Source organism: Vanessa atalanta, chromosome 9 (genome assembly GCF_905147765.1).
Source record: "Vanessa atalanta chromosome 9, ilVanAtal1.2, whole genome shotgun sequence".
In the NCBI taxonomy this organism is placed as follows: Eukaryota; Metazoa; Arthropoda; class Insecta; order Lepidoptera; family Nymphalidae; genus Vanessa; species Vanessa atalanta.
In genome coordinates this window covers 10,275,644-10,297,198 of record NC_061879.1, presented here as the reverse complement: position 1 = coordinate 10,297,198, position 21,555 = coordinate 10,275,644, and the positions used below count along the sequence as shown (strand labels likewise).

Genomic DNA, 21,555 nt, shown 5'->3' with positions numbered 1-21,555 from the left:
GTAAGTGGTGGTAAGTTATCACCGCCGCCCATAGAAATTGGCGCTGTAAGAATTATTAATCAATCAACATCTCTAATACAACTTAAAGCTTCAGAACTAAGATATTATGTCCCTTGTGTCTGTAGTTACACTGGCTCACTCACTCTTAAACTGGACCACAACAATTCTGAGTATTGCTGTTTGGCGGTAAATTATGTGATGTGGGTGGTACCTACCTGTAAGTAGGCTTGCAGAAAGCCCTACCACCACTTAAAATATTTGTTTATAATATATGTATACATCTAATTTAATTCGATGATGTCAACTCAACTTTAACTTTTTAAACGAATTTGATATATGTATTAAACTAATTTATTACTATTTTTTTTCTGACCAAACTTCCGCTACAAATACAACCATGGTAATTATTTAAGTGGAGTGTGCAATATTAACTAATAAATTTACCTTAATTATTCCAGTTGGACGCTCTGAACAGCGGGTCATGGCGGCAAGAAGCGGAGAGGTGGCGGGGCGTGGCGGCGACGGAGCGCAACAGCGCCGCGCGCGCCGACCGCGATCGGCAGCAGCGCGCGCAAAAGGATCTCGATACCAGTATGTTAAATTCAATTCTTAATTATGTATTCGTCTTCTGTTGATCGAAAGATTGCAAAAAATATGTTAAAGGTATTTTAATACATATGAATATATTTTTACTAATTGAATTAATGCTAGTTAAGAGCGCCGAGATAATAACTAAAGTTTTCTAAGACATGTGGGCTTTGTAATGTAGGAAATAATTAGATTAAACAACAAAAATATTAGAAATAAGTAATAAACAAAAACAAACTTGCTTGTTGAAACTCTTTAGTTGAAATTGACTATAAACTATATAAATTAAATATATATTTAAATTATCACGATTCCTACTACATTACGATTGTTAATATCATCCTACAAAATCTTATTTACCGTTACTAGCATTCTTAACCGCCTTAATATTCACGCAATCATGCAAATTTACATTTTAAAAATAAAAATTTCGACATCACAATTTGAATACTTACTTTATAGTGCGAATAAACGTTTACTGAATATAGAATACTTTAAAAGTTTTAGGAATGCATGATAAAATACAGTGTCAGTAGTGAGTTAATTTTCATGGTCAGTTTCACTAAAAACTAGGTGCTTGTTACGTACCTGTTTCTCTAGGCGTATCTTACCCATGCCTAATTTCTTTAAAATACGCTCCAGTTAAATATTAATAAAAGCCAAGTTTTTCTCACTAATTTATTAGACGTATTTTAGGGGAATAATCTTAATGACGAATGATGTTTGCAGTCGCAGAATGCCTGAGCAAGATCTCAGAGCTAGAGATGGAGGTATCGTCCAAGGAGGAAGCCAATGCGCGCTTACAAGCCGCACACATTGAAGAGGTATCAGCCTTGGCGAGCGAAGTGAAGGGGTTAAAGGTACAATAATAAGATTACTTAGTCTATTTTAAAAAAAATAAGAATTAAAAATAAAAATTTAGTTGTTAAAAACATATTGTAATTCAAAGGTAAAATTTATTCATACCAATTTTATTTTTTTAGGGTACAATAGAGACCCTGAAGCAGGAGGTTGCCGAAAGCAGAGCACGCTTGCACGCACACAGTGAAATCGAACGGACCTTGCGCGCGCAGCTCGAAGCTGCGCGGGCTGAAATCGAGCGAAGCGCTAAGTTGCGCAACTCGTCGACCGAGTCGTCGCGCGACGCGTTGTGCAACATGTGTGACGCGGCTTGCGATCCCGTTTATTGTGACGTGGAAGCGTACGAATTGCAATTAAACACGAAAGAAGAATTGAGTTCCGACGCCACGGAATTAGCAGCGGAGGTACGTGAGATTAAAACTGAAATAATAACCGCGCGATTTTAAAAATCGGGGTCTCCATTCTTATTCATGGTCGGAAGAGACATTCAAAGAAAAATTGAGCATGTAAGTGAATTAATCTATGACATCAGCCCAAACGACTCAACAATTCGTATTTTGGCTTTAACCAAGTCAGCAGCAGCTTCCGAAGGAGGAGTCCTAAAAGTCTGGCAAACCCTCTTCGTTAGTGTTTACAAGACGCTGTATATATAATGGGATGATGATGAACGATCGGGTAGGACAAGGGGATGTAATGACAAATACCTTATGTAGCAACTTTACGATCGACCCTCTAAATAATTTGTATTTGCGTGTCTTAGGTGCGATCCCTGAGAGCAGTGATCGAGCTGAAGCAGGCCGAGATGGCCTCCCTCCGCGACGCGCGCTCGGAGCTGGCGGCGGAGCGCGAGCGGCGGGCGGGCGCCGAGCGCGACGCGTGCGCGGCGCGGCACGCGGCCGAGGAGCTGCGCGAGCGCGCCGCCGCGCGCCAGCGGGAGGCCGACCGCCTGCGCGACGACAACCGCCGCCTGCGCGAGGTGGCCGCGCGCGACCGGGACCACGCCACGAGGATCGCAGCGCTCAACGAGGAGCTGCGATACAAACTTCGGCAGAAGTCTCAAGTGCGTCGTGCAATAGCACACATACGTTATTGCAGTTTTAATATTTCATTAATTTTAGTTACGCGAGGAATTATTTACCAGAATAAAAAAGGAATGCTCTTATAAGTATTGTTTATAATTAAACAATACTTATAAGAAAATGTTTTTTAAACCAGTTCAATGTCATTAAAATAATTTTGATTGTCTTCAGGTGGTATCCCTCTTAGCGGGCGGAGGATACATTGAACGAACCCCTATGCGAACACGCACATCCTCCGGTGAATCCGTGCGGTCGTCGTCTCCCCCACCGGACTCGCCTCCATCCCCTGCGTCGTCCCCCGCGCCGGACACGCCCCCGCTGCCGGCTGTCAAGGGAGTCGTGGAGAAACACGACTCGGTCAGCTGGGTGCTCGAAATCGAAGAAACGCCAGAAGAAATGGCTTCGAGGTAATGAACATTATTATTTATATAAGATTTTCTGCACATATTGTTGTCTCTGGAGCGAGTGCTAACGTCGTCCCGTGCGCAGACTGGCGCGGCGCTCGTCGTTCCGCGCGGCGGCGTCGCCGGGCGGCGTGAAGCGGCGCGGCGGGGGCTCCCCGGGCAGCTCCCCCGCGCCCGCCTCCCCCGCGCCCAACGCCTCCAAGCTCTTCCGACCGGGAGACCTCGACTTCCCACCGGCCCCTCCCCCCCTCAAGGAATCCGCGGGGGAGGCCATCTACATTTACGACGACCGTCAGTATTGAAGTGCTTATTTATATGAAAGAATACTAGTCTTGTGCTCGTGACGACGCGGACACGGAGGGAACGGATTCGATATTCTTGCCGGACTTTCTATGAATGGACAGTGTCAAATAGTCTTAGTGGAACTTCGGGACCGGACTGGATCGTGCTAGTGCTTTAAGATAGGAGTGAAGTACGAGTACGAACGCAAATATGATTGTTCGATTACAAATGGATGAGTGTTCGCTCTCGAGCCCTAGCGTGTAATGATGATCACGTACGTATTTGAATTCTCACTGTATCGGAAGGTTATCTATTTATGAAACGGATTATTTATGAGCTTATTATTATTTTATGTAGTTTTAGTATATATACACGTGTTTGCTCTTTCTCGAAGGAATTAGCTTGTGGTGATATGAATATGTTTTTGTTCGCCATTGATATTACAACGGATTACGTAGATATGTAATAGATATTTAATATTGGATTTAGTCCTTACATTATTTGCGCTTTCAGTCACTTTGTACATAACGTGTTGTTACTAAAGTGAGTGGGAATGTTAAATAAAATAGGGGGATAAGTTTAGACTCATTTTAACATATTAAGTCTGCTTCTTTTCAAAATCTGGCCTCAAACTATATTTTATCGTATCGGCTATGTTTTGAAGTAAAACCTATAAGTACCTGTGTGTTGCGCCAATGAATATATCATACTTACTATTTCTTAGATCTTAACTTAGAACTAATTTCGTCGCTGATATTTACGGTTATATTCTATCATTTTCTTCGATATCTTCGTTCACTTGTAGATCTTCTTCAATTTCTGTCGTCTACGTTTCGCCTTACTCTCTATAATATTTATTGGTGCAATTATTTCGAATAGCTTCATTCAGAATAACCGAGTCGTTAACATTATCTGCAACTGTTAGATGATTCGGTAATTTGTCAGTTGTACAGATTCGTCGGCTGATATTGTAAGTTATGTAAGTAAATCATTGTATTGTTTTGTGTTTATTATTACATTTATAACTTAATTATTATAATAGTTTATCATGGTTGTTGGCAATGTTTTTATTTTTTATGTACAAATAACAATGAAAAATTAACCTAGTTCTAAGATCACCAATGTCTGTTGACATTACAAGCGGCGGTTAAGTTTTGCGCTACTTTTTTACATTGATAGATGCTTTTGAAGAGATGTTGTCTTCATTCAGATTTATATAATACGATACATTTAATCTATAATAGATTATGTACTAATTAAACTTAGAAAAGCGATATTCAAACCAAAGAGTCTCATTCATCTTAACTCTTTGTTATGTTCCTTATGATTTCAGTGAGCCTGTAACTTTGCATGCGTCAGTTAATTCAGGCGACTTATATTTTAATTATTTTTTAAGCTAAACAATATGAATAATACCATTCCAAATTAAGAATTATAAGCGAAAATAAATACTACATGATTAGGAGAATATCTATTAATAAAAAAAAATAAACTATCTGAAAATATTTAAATCTTTCATTTCCATAGTACCTTTTATAATTATGTTATGACCTTATGACCTTTTGCACGATGTCAATTTGCGAAACTGCTGATTCAGCTGACGTAACTAATAATTATGTTCCAATTTTTTTGCTATTTTTTTTTAAATATAATATTCATATTTATTTGTTTGCCGTTTCCATGGTAACTAATAAACGAGCTCACTAAAACTTTATATATATAAATAAAAAAATACAGTAACGTACGTCGTAATTCAGAGTGCATTTATTGCAAAAACCCAGACGCCAATAGCGGCCCCAACAAAAAATAGGCAATGAAGCAATCAAAAAAGATTTTTTTCTAAAAATCATACATGGGTATGATTTTTAGAAAAAAATCTTTTTATACATATTAAAAATTAATATTTTCACCTTGATTTTTTTTTTATTTTTATAATATATGTTGGGAGAAGGGAAAATGAGCCACCTGATATTTAATGGTCACCAACACATTGTGCCCATACACATTGTGGGTGTAAGATATTTTGACTATTACATTGCTAATGCACCACCAACCTTGGGTGCTAAGATGTCCCCTGTGTTGACTTACCCAGACGGGCTTCCACAAGGGCCTACGATCACATTTTGGTCTCGTTTTATTTAATTTAAGACTATCCAATATTCTGGAAGAGTCAATGCTGCTTAAAATTTCCTGCTCTAATACAAAAGTGAAATAATTTTGTTTCCCTTCTGCTCGTACTATATTTTTACAAATCTTCTGTTCACTTTAGTACGTATGTTATTCGTGTATGTTCTTATACGTGTATTTTTTTTTTCAGATATATTAAAACCATTGAAACCATTTCCAGACAACTGATTAAATTATCACTCATCGCATGTTATACCGAACAAAAAAAAACAATACTAAGTATTATTTATTATTGGTACAAGGGACATGACAAGTTACATATCAAGATTGGTGCGATTATGATATACAAATAAGGGATAGTGAATACTTTTTACAGTCCATGGTGGTGAAACCATACCGTCAGCTGATTCACGAGGGGAACTGTCAACCTTTATATAACAAAAAGACACACACAAAGACAATATAGGGTGATCACATAGCTTTCACATCCTCGTCTCTACGTCTCTCTCTCTAGATGTTATCGAACGCTTATAGATGTCATAAAAGTTTAGAAAGTAGATTAATAAATTATATTATAAAAATGATAATATATTTTTTATTAAAATGTCATAAACTTCTAGTCGCTTATTTAAACAATGAGACTTATTTAAAAAAGAACATTTCAAAAATATGATTGATTGAAATGAAAAGTCTACGTTTAAATATTTATGCAATGTTGTGTGTTTCGGTAATCGATTATACTTTGTATGAAGTAGTACAGCGAAGTTGTAAGTACATTGTTATCATCGCGGCATCCGAGGAACAAAGGCCCATTGAAATAATTCATACAATTAGAGCTAATTGGCGTAACTGCTGTGTCCTGCGCTTTGAGTTAGAATTCTCCTGATCTAGGACGTTGAAGCATCTATTCTAATTGCTGACAAAATTGTTATGATATGGTTTTCAATTCTTTAAGCAATGTTGATGTTTAATAAGAGCCAAATAACTTTATTAATAAGATTAATTCATCTAAATGGGTTCGTTGTAACACACAGTAACAGCCTGTAAATTTCCCACTGCTGGGCTAAGGCCGCTTCTCCTTTTCAGGAGAAGGTTTGGAGCTTATTTCACAACGCTACTCCAATGCGGGTTGGAGGATACACATGTGGCAGAATTGTTCGTTGAAAATAGACCCATGCATGTTTCCTCACGATGTTTTCCTTCAACGCAGAGTACGAGATGAATAATAAACACAAATTAAGCACATGAAAATTTGGTGGTGCTTAATTACAAATTAAGCACATGAAAATTTGCGGGTTCGAACTCAGGCGAGTTCGAACCCGCAATCATCGGTTACACAGGATTTTCATGCCCTTAATTAGGTATTTATGTTTGACATGGATGGAAATCCTGCATGTTTCGGATGAACATCGACCACTATTGGAAAAGTGTGGTTAAATAAACTGCGAACTGTTAACATTAACTTTACTCACTACTTTTAACTAACTGTACATGATATTTTTTAAAAGATTTTTTTTTAATAATATCGGTCTCAGACATTCAGGCGTGATTTAAAATCCAAATGTTTATAAAAAATATTTAAATTTTTTGACACCTTTTAATTATAAATGTATATTAAATAATTTATATTATACTTAATAGCGTATATATTATTAATAATAATAATGAACTTTATTCACCAAAAACAAGCATAATAAGTATAAAAAATTAGAAAGATATAATTTAAGAAAAGGGCGTAGAGTCAGCTTAAGCTGAATTTCAGTCTACACCTTTTACATTACATATATACAGGCGGTTAGTTTAGTATTATATATAAAAGAATATACCTGTATCGTTTCGCAAGTTTTATCACTAACAGTTTTACGACGGCGACACGAAATTAGTTCAGTGACAATTGTATATTTAAAAAACAAAACTTACCAAACTACTTTATTGACACAATTAGTATTTAAAAAAGGCTTTTCTCGAAAAGATCCATTCTTATATTTATTCTTTCATCACATAATTTTCATATAAAATGTAATCAGACAACATCAGAAAACTAAAAGTTTAAGTTATTTATATCGAAATATAAGGGAAAAGATTGTAGTGATTTCTAATAATTAATATTTTATTACCTATCGACTATAAACTCAGATTAGTAATCAAAGGCGCAGAAGTGGCTAGGAAAAATCTATTTTGTGATATATGAAATTTTACTAAGTTTGACGTCTATTTACGCCAACGTCTGTGAAAGCCAATTGTAATGTTATCAAAAGTCAAGGAATGTTGATTTAATGTGGCTATAATAATTAATACTGCTTTGAAATATTTAATAATTGCACGACTCAGAATGCGAAGCATCCTCTGATGCTATATGATTGAAAATGTTTTTTCTCCTCACGTTGGCAAATATTTTTATATAATGAGGCGAAATAAAACTCTTGCTGGTTCATGGAATCAATGTAGTTTGTACACCGTTGTAAAGATAATTTAAAGGAGATAAACACCGTACTTGTCGAAATTTGATTGAATGTAGTAGAAAAATAAAAAAAAATCATCAAAATAATCAAAAAAAAATTACTATGTAATTGAGTTCAGTTTTTTTAAATTCATTTCAGTAATTGGATCTAGTCCCTATTGCGAATAGCTCTCTTATTCTACGACGTTAATATATGATTCAGAAAATCATCAAATAGTCAAATAAAATATGCACTAAATAATTGCAAAACCTTCAATGAGATAATCAGTTTCGACTATTACGACACGATTACTCAAAGCCATCGGTTGTCTGAACGTGTTTCATTGACAAATTGTATAATACAACATACCTAGAATTAAATAGTACTTGTACTCTTAAAGTAGGAGAAGTCGGCGGCCTACCTGAATAAAATGCATTTAATTTAAATCGGTCAGCCGCTTCCGAGAAATCAGTGAAAATACATTTAAAAAATTAAACACGTCCGACTATGTCGGTACCTCTTCAGAAGCCGGTAAGAGAAACAGACGAGTACAGAAATATATCTACATGCACACTTTTGTTTGAATACTTTTGCACGACTCATGATGTCATGCATAATTTATTATTAGGTATACTCTTGTATTTATTATTATACAATTTAATGGTGATCAAATACTTTTCAAAAATTTGTTTAATTTCATGGGAAAGTAAAAAAACAACAATAGTCCAACAATTGTCAATAATTGTTGTTGTCCCTTTAATCAAGTGTGAAACTTTGAAAAACTTAAAAAAATATATTAATCATTTTTCAAGCTATAGGTAATTATGTAGGTAATTGTGATTTGCGAATGGATTTTCTTTGAAAAAGATGAATAACTTTTTTTTTTTATTTAGCGTCATGAGTCGTACATGTTTGACATACCTTCTATTAAATCAACTCCAAAAATAACTGTTTAGCAAATAAGAAGAAACTATGTATTGTGTAAAATTATATTAAATAGGGATAAACAAAAAAAATATAGCGATAGATATGAATAACATGTTAGGGCTGGGTGAGAGCTGAGAGACTGAATAAAAGGTTAACCTGTTACGTAGAGTTAGACTTCAATTTCAAACTCGATGAAGTCACGACAGATAATACTGCAGTGACAAAAATGTAAATTCCTATCTAATTCCAAATTTCAGAGACGACCCAGTATCGCTTTATTATTTGTGTAAGATCATAGTAAAGTATTGTTTTCTTTATTTTAATTTCGCACTTCATACAGATCTTATAAAGATTTCTAAAATAAGAAGTAAACAAGCGAAGTCGATGTTTGTTATAAATAAATAATTCAATAAAAGTAGATTAAATATTACTCTAAGTCTGTATGTCTGTTGTGTTGTGTTGGTTATTTTTTTCATTATTAACATTGAATATTTACACTTTTAAAAGAAACTTATACTTAAAATTTTGTGCATACTTTTAATTTGAATAATTTATGTAGAAACGTGAAAATTTTCTACACGTGGAATCTAGTTAATCAGCTTTTGTTAGCAAATGAATAAATAAACACGCCGCCTTATTGTCTCCACAGAAGTGACCGGAGCGTTGGTTAATTTTTTGTCCAGTAGGCTATTCTATAACAAGAAACTCGAAACTCGCCGCAGAACACGAGCTTGAAATGTCAGAATTTGATATACGACTTTGACTATAATTACTATAAAATTTATAGGTTACTCGTATCAAAGTGGCGTGTCACTATAAGTCGGTTGACAACCGACTTATTGTGATGATGTTTCACGAATGAGATACGAAGTGAGTTTTTACAGAATTGCACTGCTGTTCGAAACTCAATTCAAAGTTAGCAATAAAAATATAATTAAGATTTTAAATTAACATGGCTATTTTTATTTCTAACAGTATTTAAAACGGGATATTTACCATGTTTTCTATTTTTATTCTCTCTCGTAAATAAAAATAAAAAAAATGGTAAATATCCCATTTTAAATACTGTTAGTAATAAAAAATATAATTACATATAAAATATATCTATCCTGTCTTAAAATTACTTATTATACATTTGTAAATATTAAAAGTGTTTTTAATATGAAATCAAATAATAACTATACACATCAAATAATATTGACATAATACTTGTATATATTTGTCTAGTAATCATTTGTATTTATCTCATTATATCTGTTTAAAACAAATAAGGTTGTAACAGATTAGGGAACATCAAAAATCTTAATAAATTTCAGTAGTTATAACTCATAAATTAATACGTTATAAACCTTTACTAATATTATATATGCGAAAGTAAATCTGTTTGTCTGTTTGTCATGCGGTCGAACCACTAAACCGATTGATTAATTTTGGTATGAAGCCAGCTTGAACTTTAAGGACATAGGCTACTTTCTTTACGCCTACACCTGAGCGAGCGAAGTCGTTGCTGTGGTATTTATATTAAATTATATATTTATGTAATTCAATTACTCATGGGCATGTTGTGCGGAGGAATGAGGACCATGTTGTGAGAAAGGTTTTGAGTATGGATGTGGATGGATATAGAGGTAGGGGACGACCCAAGAAACGATGGATGGATTGTGTGAAAGACGATATGGTTAGAAAGAATGTTACTTGTGAGATGACGTCTGACAGAGAAGTATGGAAGAAGAAGACATGCTGCGCCGACCCCAAGTAAAATTAGGATAAGGGCAGGATGATGATGAATGTAATTCAATTACTCGTGGTGGGTGGAAAGACCAATTTTTTTTTTTTTGAAACGGAGTTAATTACGCGGCCTCCAGTAGAGTGAGCAGTTAGCAATCGTCAGCGTTATGCCTCCTCCGGGCGATCTTTCTCTTCCCTTTTCTTTATCTCCGTCTCTTTCTGTTTTCTATAAAATTATTTAAACTTATTTTTTGTTATTTATTTAATTCACACAGGATGTATATAACAAAAAAATCGTTATTATCATTTTTTTAACGTTCTTAATTTATTTTATTATGTTTTTTATTTAATTAGTATCCAATATATAGCGAAAGCAACCGCGTTATAACGCGATAACGCGCGTTATTTTTGAAGTTATACTTTTTTGGTGCGTTATGAAAGAAATATATATAAGAGAGGATTTTTGTGTTCTCGCTCAAGGTTTTTATATTTTATTTATTTATATATTTTATTTATTTCTAATATTAGGTGACATATAATCGCCTGTATAATTAATGGTCTTCATGGCAGAGCAGCATTTTGATCGAAAGACGCGGCATATATGCTGAGTAAAGACTTTTTTTTACTCTGACTTTCGAATAACGACAATATATCAATAGTCAATGTGACAATATGAATATACATTGCATTGATATAAAAAAATATTGTTATATAAAAATTTAAAACTAACAATATTGGGATCAAATCTTAAATAATTAGTTACTCGCTCGTCCCGACTTCGCTTGACTACATTACCGGTTCTGTCATATATGATTTTGCTTCTATTAGTCGTAGATGGTGCTGATGGTGGTGATGGTGATGGCCTTTCTCGATAAATTGGCTATCTAGGTCCTGAGATTAGCGCGTTCAACCAAACAAACAGCCAAATTCGTCACCTTTTTAATACTATTTCTATTAGTATAGATTGAAAATGCTGACCTTTTAATACTTTCTTATCTTATCTAAATAAACTATCCTTTTTGCATGAATTTGTTATCGTTATTGTATTCGTGTAAATGTTTCTTTAAAATATATATCTCAACAACGCAAATGCAATCGCTTATTCAATTCTGACAATCTGTAGATAAACAAAATAGAGTAAAGCTTCAAATAATGTTATTTTACACGCAAGTTATTTTGTTAATTTATTTTAAACATATATTTATATAAATATGAATGTTTATATAGATTGTAATAATAATAAGTTTGTGTATTAGTAAAGCATATATCTTAAATTACGATGGTCATATTATAAAACATGAAATTAAAAAAAAAACAGTTGCATAGTTTCAGAATATACTTTAGAACAAGTGTTCGTTGTAATAAATGGAATGTATTCATTTATATGTCATCACTAGTGTATGTAAACATCTTAAGATTATACTTCCCGTTTGCTTGCAATTATCTTCAAGGAAAAGATATAAAAGACATCTATAATAATTCAGTATCTATAGCCAACTGACAATCAACAATAAACTTTTTTTTAAGATAAAAATTTGAACCTTGGATGAGCGTTCTGAATTTAAGTAAAGAAATTAAATGGGTATTTCAAAAATAGAAACACTGCATATATTCACACTAGCGATTTTGAGTGTTATTATAATTAAATTGTAATTATATATATATTTATTATAAAGACAAATCATATTACATACAGTATTTATATTTTATTTTTGATCGAAATACTGAAAAAAATGAAAAGCAGGGTAGGTTTCGACATCGATATCTATACTCCATAGTTTTGTAGTCGTATTAAATTGACCTTATGAATGCAGACGATCAAATGGATAATCTGATTGTAAACATTGACAAACTGTTTTGAGTGTAACAAGTACAAACAGCTGTCCTACAAAGCTATATCTAAGACCCGTGCATAGCAAGCTCAATCACCCTTCAAACCGGAACAAGGGCTCACAAATGTTTACTGTTTAGCAGCAGAATAATTGCTAAATTGGTGGTGGTACCGGACGGGCCAATTCGAACCCTTCTACACATTGATGTCTGTGTCAAAATAATTGTCTTTAATAAAGTTAAAGTTTATTTGAAATTTATTAAAATTAAGAAATATTTATTTTATTTTTATTTTATCTTTCTGTCTGTTTGTACGGATTCTTAATAGTTGCAGAAATTATTTCTGAATATTTCATTCAAATCGAATCAGTCTGTCTAAAGTTTTTACGACTTCTAACATTTTCATATTTAGACGTACATACATATATAAGTAATTATAATCACTAAATATCGATTGTCAGGATGTTTAAGCTTTATTTTTTGGTACCGTTAACACTGTAAGATATTATGACTTTTTATTAAGTGCGGGCTGCGGCTGGTCAAATTATAAAATATCGCTAAATTGTATTTCAAAACTAGATCCTAAATTTGTTATTCGTAAATTGAATATTTCTTTAACCAGCACCGTAATGTCAAGGTGACGATTAGGCTTACCGCAAGGACACTCAGATATCAGCCCCTATATAAACAAAAGGAGCGAAACAAAAGAATGACTAGTTACAAAAAACGCAAAATGAACGCATGTGTGTTTGGGTTGTATTTTTTCGTGATCCTTGGTGAGTGAGATAATTACTATATATTTACTTTATAAAACAATATGACTGCTATAAATAATATAATTATGAATTTTAATAACACATTCATTTCTAGCGAAGATATTAACTGAATTAATGTAGAAAGTTTCGTTGTTTTTTTTTTTGTAAATAAAACATAATGAGATGACTCGTGGAAGATTTTTTTATTTTATATGACGTAATAAAGTTACAATCTGCTAACATAAAAAAGAAACAAAACTATATCACCTTTTTATATACAAACATATTATATGACTTCGCGAGTTTATCAAAATTTCTCTTTAAAAAGTCATCCTGCCACTTTTACAGAAACTCGTTTACGTCCGACTTCGTTTATAGTTATTTACAAATACTTATATGTAGTTCAGAAATGTATTTCTTAGTTTGTTCAACTTTGTTCTTTTAAAGAAACGACTACTAGAATTGTCAAAATTTGCTATCGACGCGACGTGTAAATATATTATTTACTATGTAACATTGCTACTTCAGTTACAAATTCGAAGTTCAACTTTAAGATAATGAATAGTATTCCAGTATTCCACGACAAACATTATGGCACGCAATTTTTTTTAATGCTTATAAACAGTCCTGGGTTTCATACTTTACGTCCTAGGTCATTACATACCATAAATATAGCAAACGACCTTAAGATTGGCCCACACTTGGTCCACACTAACAAGCTAGTGCTTACTTATATATTCTCCAAGACTGAGCCTAACAATTTAAAGATGTCATAGCGCCATGGTATCGGGTGCAATCTGCCTCGGGACAATCGGTTGGACGATGTGTAATTTTTTATAATTCGATTAATTGGTTTTGTTTTCTCTAAATCATTATTAAATCCTATTTTTGTTGAATATTTATTGATTTAAATATTCATGAGAAATTATCTTCTATAATCGTCTGTACGCAGCGTTAGATATAAACTTTGTCGAAATAATTTGTTCAAGTAAAATTTTTAACAAGCAAATAGTTAAAAAAATATTATAATTAAGTTTCAATTAGTTAGTGACTCATTGCGCAAACATTGAAACACGCGTTGTTGATGGTTTTTTCAGTGTATTTTAGGTAACTAGGTTATCTCCTAGCCATCTGAATTCGGTAAATACAATATGTTTATTTTGTACGATATCAATATTGTACAAATTGCTCAGGATATTTTTATTTTGATGTTTTATGGAATAAAATCTGTATTTCGAATTCGGACATTGGGCTATGATATCATGTTTTGAACATTATGTCAAGTAATACTATTTTACAATTTATATTTTCAAAAAGTCAATGTTTGGAACATTGACTTTTTGACTCAAATTTTGACTTTTTCATTCAAATAAATGTAATGCTATATTTTTATTATATGTTTTGGGTCAGGATTAATTATTAATTATTGATTCCCAATAATTAATAATTAATCCTGACCAAATCAAATCCCAAAAAAGCAATAGGCAGACCGTCAAACAGAGTTACTATTGCATTTTTAATATTAGTATAGATTGACAATTGAGTTGTTTAAATTAGTTACTATTATTTTAACAGCTCTCTGTGGTGCGAACGAACGAGATGCAAAGTTAAGATTTTATTTCGAGTGAGTAAAGATTTATTTATATATCTATGTATTGTATTTTTTTTTTCAATTTTAGTAACATTATAATGAATTATTTAATACTCCGTTTTCGTAATCGATTTTATCGAGAAGAACTTGATACGTGGAGAGAATACTTGGTTTTCCAATATCATAATCAAATACTATTGACGTAATAATAACGCATTGTAAAATAAAGTTTAATTAATTCTACACAGAGTTCAATTAGTAATAAAATTATTATTTTCACATAATATTTAATAATCTCAAGACATTTTTTTTTCAGTTCATTCAACAACTTTACTGAATATTCGATATCCGAAGCACACAAAATATTTCTGACGTCATGGTACAAGCCGCATCACGGGACTGTGATATTTGCCCACGGATTTACAGGTACTCTGTCTTTTGCTAAAGCCTAAAATTGCCTTGCTATATCATGTCATCTTTAGGTAATCTAATGAAGCGCTTGAAAACAGTACAAAAGCGCTAGTATAAATGACCCACAGATGAAATGATGTTTTCCATTGAGAAGGCTTACAGCACCACGCTTTTGAAAAGTGGGTTGATGAATATAGCTATACTCTATTCCAGCCATAGGAGAAAAGTCACATAAACAACATTTGACAGCAAATTGACGCGATATCATTGGTCGAGAGCTTGATTAATCTATGATATTCACTATGGATTTGCAAAAAATGGCGTTTTGAACGTTGATAAAACTGTTATCGGAATTTTGGTGGTAAAATTAAAGTGGATATAAGTAGTTAAGCGTAAAAGTGTTGTATTGTAGTGCACAATATAGCTGGTTATTAGCAAATCGCATGAAATACGTAAATCTAAAGTTTTTTTATCTCCTACTTCCCTTGGAATAGGCTATAGGTCAGAATTTTTTCATACACGCTGGTTCATTCACAAGCTTCTTTTTACCAGGAAATAACCAGACGAACCATACATTCCGTATTTTAATTTGAGCCCATCTCACCGAAACGATATTTGGTCCACAATAATCTAATTTCTCAGGATATATTAAAAGGCACTCTCTATTCTTTTGGGCTTTAATGCTGAAACATTCTTAGAAACAACTTTCAAACAACTTTATTAGTTGGACCCCGGATTCGTACCTAGGACTTCGGAATTTAAAGCCGTATAAGCTGGCTATTAAACTAAACAGACAATGCACTTATGTTAGAGTATCTTAAAGGCAGTTAGTGTGGCCGAGACATATTCAGTCGCTATGAATTTAGAGTGGACTAAACCCGGACGAGCGTCACTGAGTTTTCAAGAGCTTAATTTACGTTCATAATTCATATCGCCTGCAAAGCCTAGCAGGCTTTCCAGGCAAATCGTGAGAAAAATCAAGTGTCGGAAAAATTCTTTCATATGTATATTTATAAAACACTCTTAACTCAGCGTGTTGGATTATGCTCTAAGCCATCTTCTCAAGACGGGAGGAATCCATCTGTACGTTTTATAAGTGTAATTTGAATAATCTTGCAAACAAGATAAACTCAAGAGTTTAAATATAGTTTGACGTAATATGCCTTTGTAACATATGACATGTTTCAGGCAAGCCTACTGGACCAGCAATCACCGAAGTCATTACAACATATTTAGACCAAGGAGAAAGTAATGTGGTATTACTCAATTGGGATTACTTGGCTTCGGCGCCAACGTCAAGTCTTGCCAATTCATATCTCAACTGGGCTGCCCCCAACGCCAGACAGGTACCGCGTGAATTGCCTTTACGAAAACCCAAAACTCTTTCGTGTGATACGTTTCATAACTTCCATTGCAACCTTGAGTGAGGAAAGAGCTCTCTAGTTCGGAAAGTCCTTCTTACACTTTTATTACTTCATTTTATACAGGCCTTGTCTATACTTATCTTGTTTAATTATATATAGTTTTATAAATGTATGTACAAATATTTTTATATTCTTTGATATGAATTTAAATAAAACCTTTATAAGTCCCATTGTTGGGCTACGGTCTCCTCTCCCTGTGAGGAGAAGGTTTTGGAGGTTTACGTGGTGGTAGAGCTTTATGCAAGCCTAGGGTAGGAATGCTTAATATTTCTTACAGCGCCTTTGTCTGTGGGCGGTGGTAATTGCTTACCACCAGATCCACCAGGCCTATTTGAAATATCCTCTCATAAAAAATACAAATAAAAAAAAACAATGCAGATGCAAACTGCTTATAAATAAAATAAAAGCGCGTGTAAATTCAGTGAAGCTTGCTTGGATTTAAAGCCGCAATCATCAGTTACGATGCACGAGTTCTAACCACTGGTCCATTTCGGGTCGCACCGCCGATTGATATGAATTAATTTCCAAAAATTTTTAAAAAATGGGTTTCATTTAATTTTATTTACTATACAGACAATAATATATTTTAGCTGTACTTGTAATCAACCCGCAACGCTTGCTAAAGGAAACATAATTTCATTTACCTACTGTTTTTATATAATTGTGCTTCTCAATTGATGATTAAAATGTATTTGTGTTTTGTTCGCTGTTTGCGTATTGGAGATACTTTCGCAAATCGAGTTAACCGAGGCTTAATCAAGGAACACAAAACGTTTTACTCGGAGCCAATTAGTACAGAAACAAATTGCTGATGCTTGCAAACGCTTGTTTATTTTTTACTTACGTTTTCATAATAAATAATCACTTTGTACAAAACGAAACGAACAAACGAACTTCGTATTGTTGCATTCCGGTTGGAAGAGTGCGTTAGCCAGTGAATCTATAAGGGGCATCTCAGTTCCCAATGTTAGTGGCGCGTTGGATATGTAAGAAATGGTTAAAAATTCTTACGATGGGAATGTCTTAAGGGCAGTGACCACTTATACCCAGTAATAAAAATGAAATAAAATATATTATTTATATAATAATATTAACTGCCTCACTAGTCTATTGCTTATAAGGCTCGAGGTCATTGGGTCAAATCTTGGGTCTAGCCCATTTAAAGGAATGTATTTTCTGTCATAAAGATAAGCAATTTGGAAGTTGGTAGCGTAGTAGTGTAGTACTCCTTGGATTAGGAAAACAAAGTCTTGACTCTCTATTGTCGCGTCCGATTCATCCATCCGTCCCATCGATTTTTTTAAAGTGGAATAAAGAGTGCGCCTGTATTGAATGGTAGCGAACACACTTGTACCCGTTATATCTCCTGCACGTCGCTTTGTTTAGTCTTCATTAAGAATGGTCATCGTGACCAAAATCGGTCAGCTCTCCTGACCTGCTTATAATTTATAACATTTTCGAACACTTTCAAAAATTATAAATTCACGTTTTAGTTTGAACAGTCTTTGAGCAGAAATAAGCCCAGTTGTTAGAGCAATGAATTTTATGTACCATCTCCTCAAACGGCGTTAGCCCAGCAGTGGCACATTTTTTGGCTGTTTCTTTAGTCTTTATTTTATTGTACTTTAAATATATTTTAGCTGGGAGTTGATCTTGTCGATGCCTTTATTAGTCTCGCTAATGCTGGACTAAGTCTGAATGAAACGCACCTGATCGGTCACTCACTCGGCGCGCATATTTGGGGCATTGCTGGCAGCAACATGATGTCAAAAGGAATAGTATTACCACGGTAAATTTACTTTTCCTATATATAAGAATTTGATGAAACTGAGGAAATGATATATGAAGTAAGCTTGATTCCTAAGGAAGGACACATGCTACTTTTTATCCTTTAACATTAGACAAACAACTACTACAACGCGAATGAATTCGTGGGTGACATCTTGTTATAAATAGACAAATGAATAAGGTTTATTATTGTGTGAAAGATTATATAGATTAAGAACGTTTATTTTATAATAATTTTTGCTTCAGAATCACGGGGTTAGATCCCGCCGCTGCAGGTTTTGAGAAGAAACGTACTCAAAAACTTGATACTTCTTCAGCTGCGTTCGTGGACATTATTCATACGGATTTTAATAAGTACGGAATGAGGACGTCAACAGGCACGGTAGACTTTTGGCCCAACTTCAAGATGGGTCCCGCTGTCAAGCAGCCTGGTTGTCCACATCATCCGACTCCAATGTTTTCTAGAGACGGTGAGTGACGATTTTTATAAAGATAAAATGCCATAGTAGGAATCGATGTTAGTAAAGCAAGGCATGGGAAGAAGCCATATTTAGAGTAAATATGGCTTAATTATTTTCAAGTTTTTATTTTATCTTACTTTTGAAACGAAGTTCATTTACGTGGCTGAGTAAACTGGGCGATTTCTTCACGTAAGGAAAAAAGGTTTATGCCTCCTTGCGATTTAATTCACAAGGGATTTTTATAACAGTTTTATTTTTTTAATTTTATTTATTCTCAAATGTTGTTAATTTAATTGTATCTTAATTGTGTGTTATTTAATACATAATTTATAATATAGCAAAAACTATTTCGTTCCAACCGGGTGGGAATATAGCTGTTTTTTTGTTTTGTCGTTACGTATCAATTTTTATTATGGATATTAAACTACAATACTTATAAATATTTGGTCAATTTTCGTTCGAATATCTTTTAGATTTATGCAGTCACAATAGGAGTTGGCAACTTCTGGTGGATGCAATTAAATATCCGGGAGTTCTAATAGGATCTTACGCTAGGAACTACAGGACGTGGAAGAATTATTCTAAGGCAGAGAGGGAAGCTGTCACTTTGCATCTTGGCAAATATGATAAAAACTTGTAAGTAGCCTTTGACTTTATTTAATATAGGTATCACCCCTGACGTTGTATCTTATCGAAATACATTTCGTGCTGTCTATACGCGTAGGTGACAAAAGTGGCGATATTAATTACCTAAAGTTATAGATATTAATAGTAATTTTAGCTTTAAAATGTGTGGATCTCATCAAAACAAAAAAAAACCATCCCAAATTCGAGTTTTTCAGAAAGGGACATTCTAGAAAGTTCTTCATATACATATGTATAACCATTACAATCGGTTTTTTATTACTTTGTCTGAAGCGTTACACTAAATTATTAATATTAATTTTCACGCGAATGAAAAATACATAGCGTATACACACCTGCATACGTACACACGCAAATGTATATAACGTAACGTATGTCAATTCACACGTGCACGCAATAAATATCGTATACTAGTTATAAAAATATTGTACATTTGATCACAAGTACCAAAAATTATTACATTCAAAAGAGGTACCTGGATTGCGTTAAAATTTTAAAAGATTTTCGTCCATGGACTTATGATAATGAATAATTGTATTAATTTAAAATATTGTGTTGATTACAGACGTCCGGGAAATTACTATCTCGTGACAAGATCTGAATCACCTTATGGACTTGGAAGAGATGGACTTTAATAATACATAAATTATATATCTGTATTTTGTAATTGTAATTATTTACGGCCTTTATTGTAAACGCAAAAACTGATGAATATTTTCATATTAAAATTTGTACCATGTTGTTCAGCGTTTTTCAGCGAAGGTTTGTGCCTAAAAATTACGATAAAATATGATTCAATGTATGTCGAAGCCACAACAACGCGTAGCTTGGCTTGTGAGTTATTTATGTATATTAACTAGCTGACCTTGACGACTTCATACTGGTGAAATTTATACAAAGTTGTAATTTAAAAAAATCTTTCTTAGTGAGCTTCAGTTTCAAGGATCACACGAGTGGTATTTCATACTTAAATTCCTCTCCCTTTGAGATGGCTTGGAGCTAATTCCACCACGCTGCTCCAATAAGGGAGTGTCCAACACATGTGGCACAATTGCGCTAAAATTTGATTGTTTTAATAAATATTCTAATAAAAGACTATCAATTAAGCGAAAAACTAAAGAAAGCAATAATTCTTTATTATTCATAGCTCATCAGCTCAGCGTAGTATAGCGAATACATTTCCATTTATCTTTAATGTACATAAGTAACATTAGCAACATCTTTTAACATCGCACAAGAGTGACTCGTGAAAAATTGACCAATTAATCATTTATTGAGAGTTTCACGAGGAGCCGAAATCGTAAAGCACTTAAGGATTAAATAGCTGTTTTTTAACTTCTTCCAATCGTATATAAGGATATCTTAAACAAACAAGTAATATGAATATAACTTCGATTACTCAACTTCGTCCGGGTGAAATAGGAATGATAATTAATTTTATTTACTTCCCGATCGCGGTGCCACCTACCAGATCTACACTAGAATATATTCACAATAAATCTCATCGAAATCAGTCCATACGTTTAAGAGTTCAGTTCTACATAAACACACACAGGAGATTTTTTTTTGTGTAAAATAAGTCCTTAAAATCAACTGCCGCGTCTATCGGATTCAATCTTAACCATTTCAAAACAAACACACACAAATACAAAACGATTATATATACTAAGATTTTGATTTCGTTTATTCCATTTTGTTTTCCAACCTATTTCCTAAGCGATTCATGTCCTTGCGTTCAAGCACCAATGAGTTTCATGTCCTTAATTCGTAGTCATTATAATTCATTTATGGCAACGGAAAACATTGTCAGGTAACATGCGTGTTTTGGAATCAATTCTGCCACATTTACATGCATTGGAATTGCGAGGTAGAATGAGGTCCAATCCTAAAGAAGACCTATCCGTTGTGTGGAAAGTGTCGCTTCTCAGCAATTATTAATTAATTATTATATTCTGTTTATTTAATATTTATTGAAACATTTTTGTATATAATATTGTTCTAGCATACAAAAATATACATATTTTGATGTATAAATAATAAAATTATTCCAAAAAGTGTTGTTCGGATGCTAGATTTATTCAAATAATTCAAGTATAATTTTCTTATTATATTAGTGATTATGATTTGTAATACTGAACAAATTATATTTGCTTGGAATGGTGTCAAAAATGCTGGGCGAAGAACAAACCAGCCCCCTTGAGTTTATTAATTTT

General features: G+C 33.5%; 2 protein-coding genes across 2 annotated transcripts in view; both read left to right on the top strand.

Annotated features, from left to right (window-relative positions):
• Window positions 1-4,710, top strand: part of LOC125066114 — a 95,106-nt gene extending 90,396 nt beyond the window's left edge. The window contains exons 7-12 of the mRNA XM_047674032.1: window positions 459-591; window positions 1,318-1,448; window positions 1,572-1,853; window positions 2,210-2,509; window positions 2,700-2,935; window positions 3,018-4,710. Coding sequence (XP_047529988.1) covers window positions 459-591; window positions 1,318-1,448; window positions 1,572-1,853; window positions 2,210-2,509; window positions 2,700-2,935; window positions 3,018-3,234 — 1,299 coding nt within the window. The 3' untranslated portion in view covers window positions 3,235-4,710. The remainder of the gene's footprint in view (window positions 1-458; window positions 592-1,317; window positions 1,449-1,571; window positions 1,854-2,209; window positions 2,510-2,699; window positions 2,936-3,017) is intronic.
• A 9,588-nt stretch (window positions 4,711-14,298) lies between these two features.
• Window positions 14,299-19,992, top strand: LOC125066434 (phospholipase A1-like). The gene is made up of 8 exons (XM_047674503.1): window positions 14,299-14,305; window positions 14,598-14,646; window positions 14,930-15,039; window positions 16,213-16,370; window positions 18,089-18,237; window positions 18,483-18,706; window positions 19,171-19,333; window positions 19,908-19,992. Exons 1-8 carry the CDS (start codon window positions 14,299-14,301, stop codon window positions 19,975-19,977), a joined length of 930 nt encoding a protein of 309 aa, XP_047530459.1. The 3' UTR covers window positions 19,978-19,992.
• The last annotated feature ends 1,563 nt before the right edge of the window (window positions 19,993-21,555 follow it).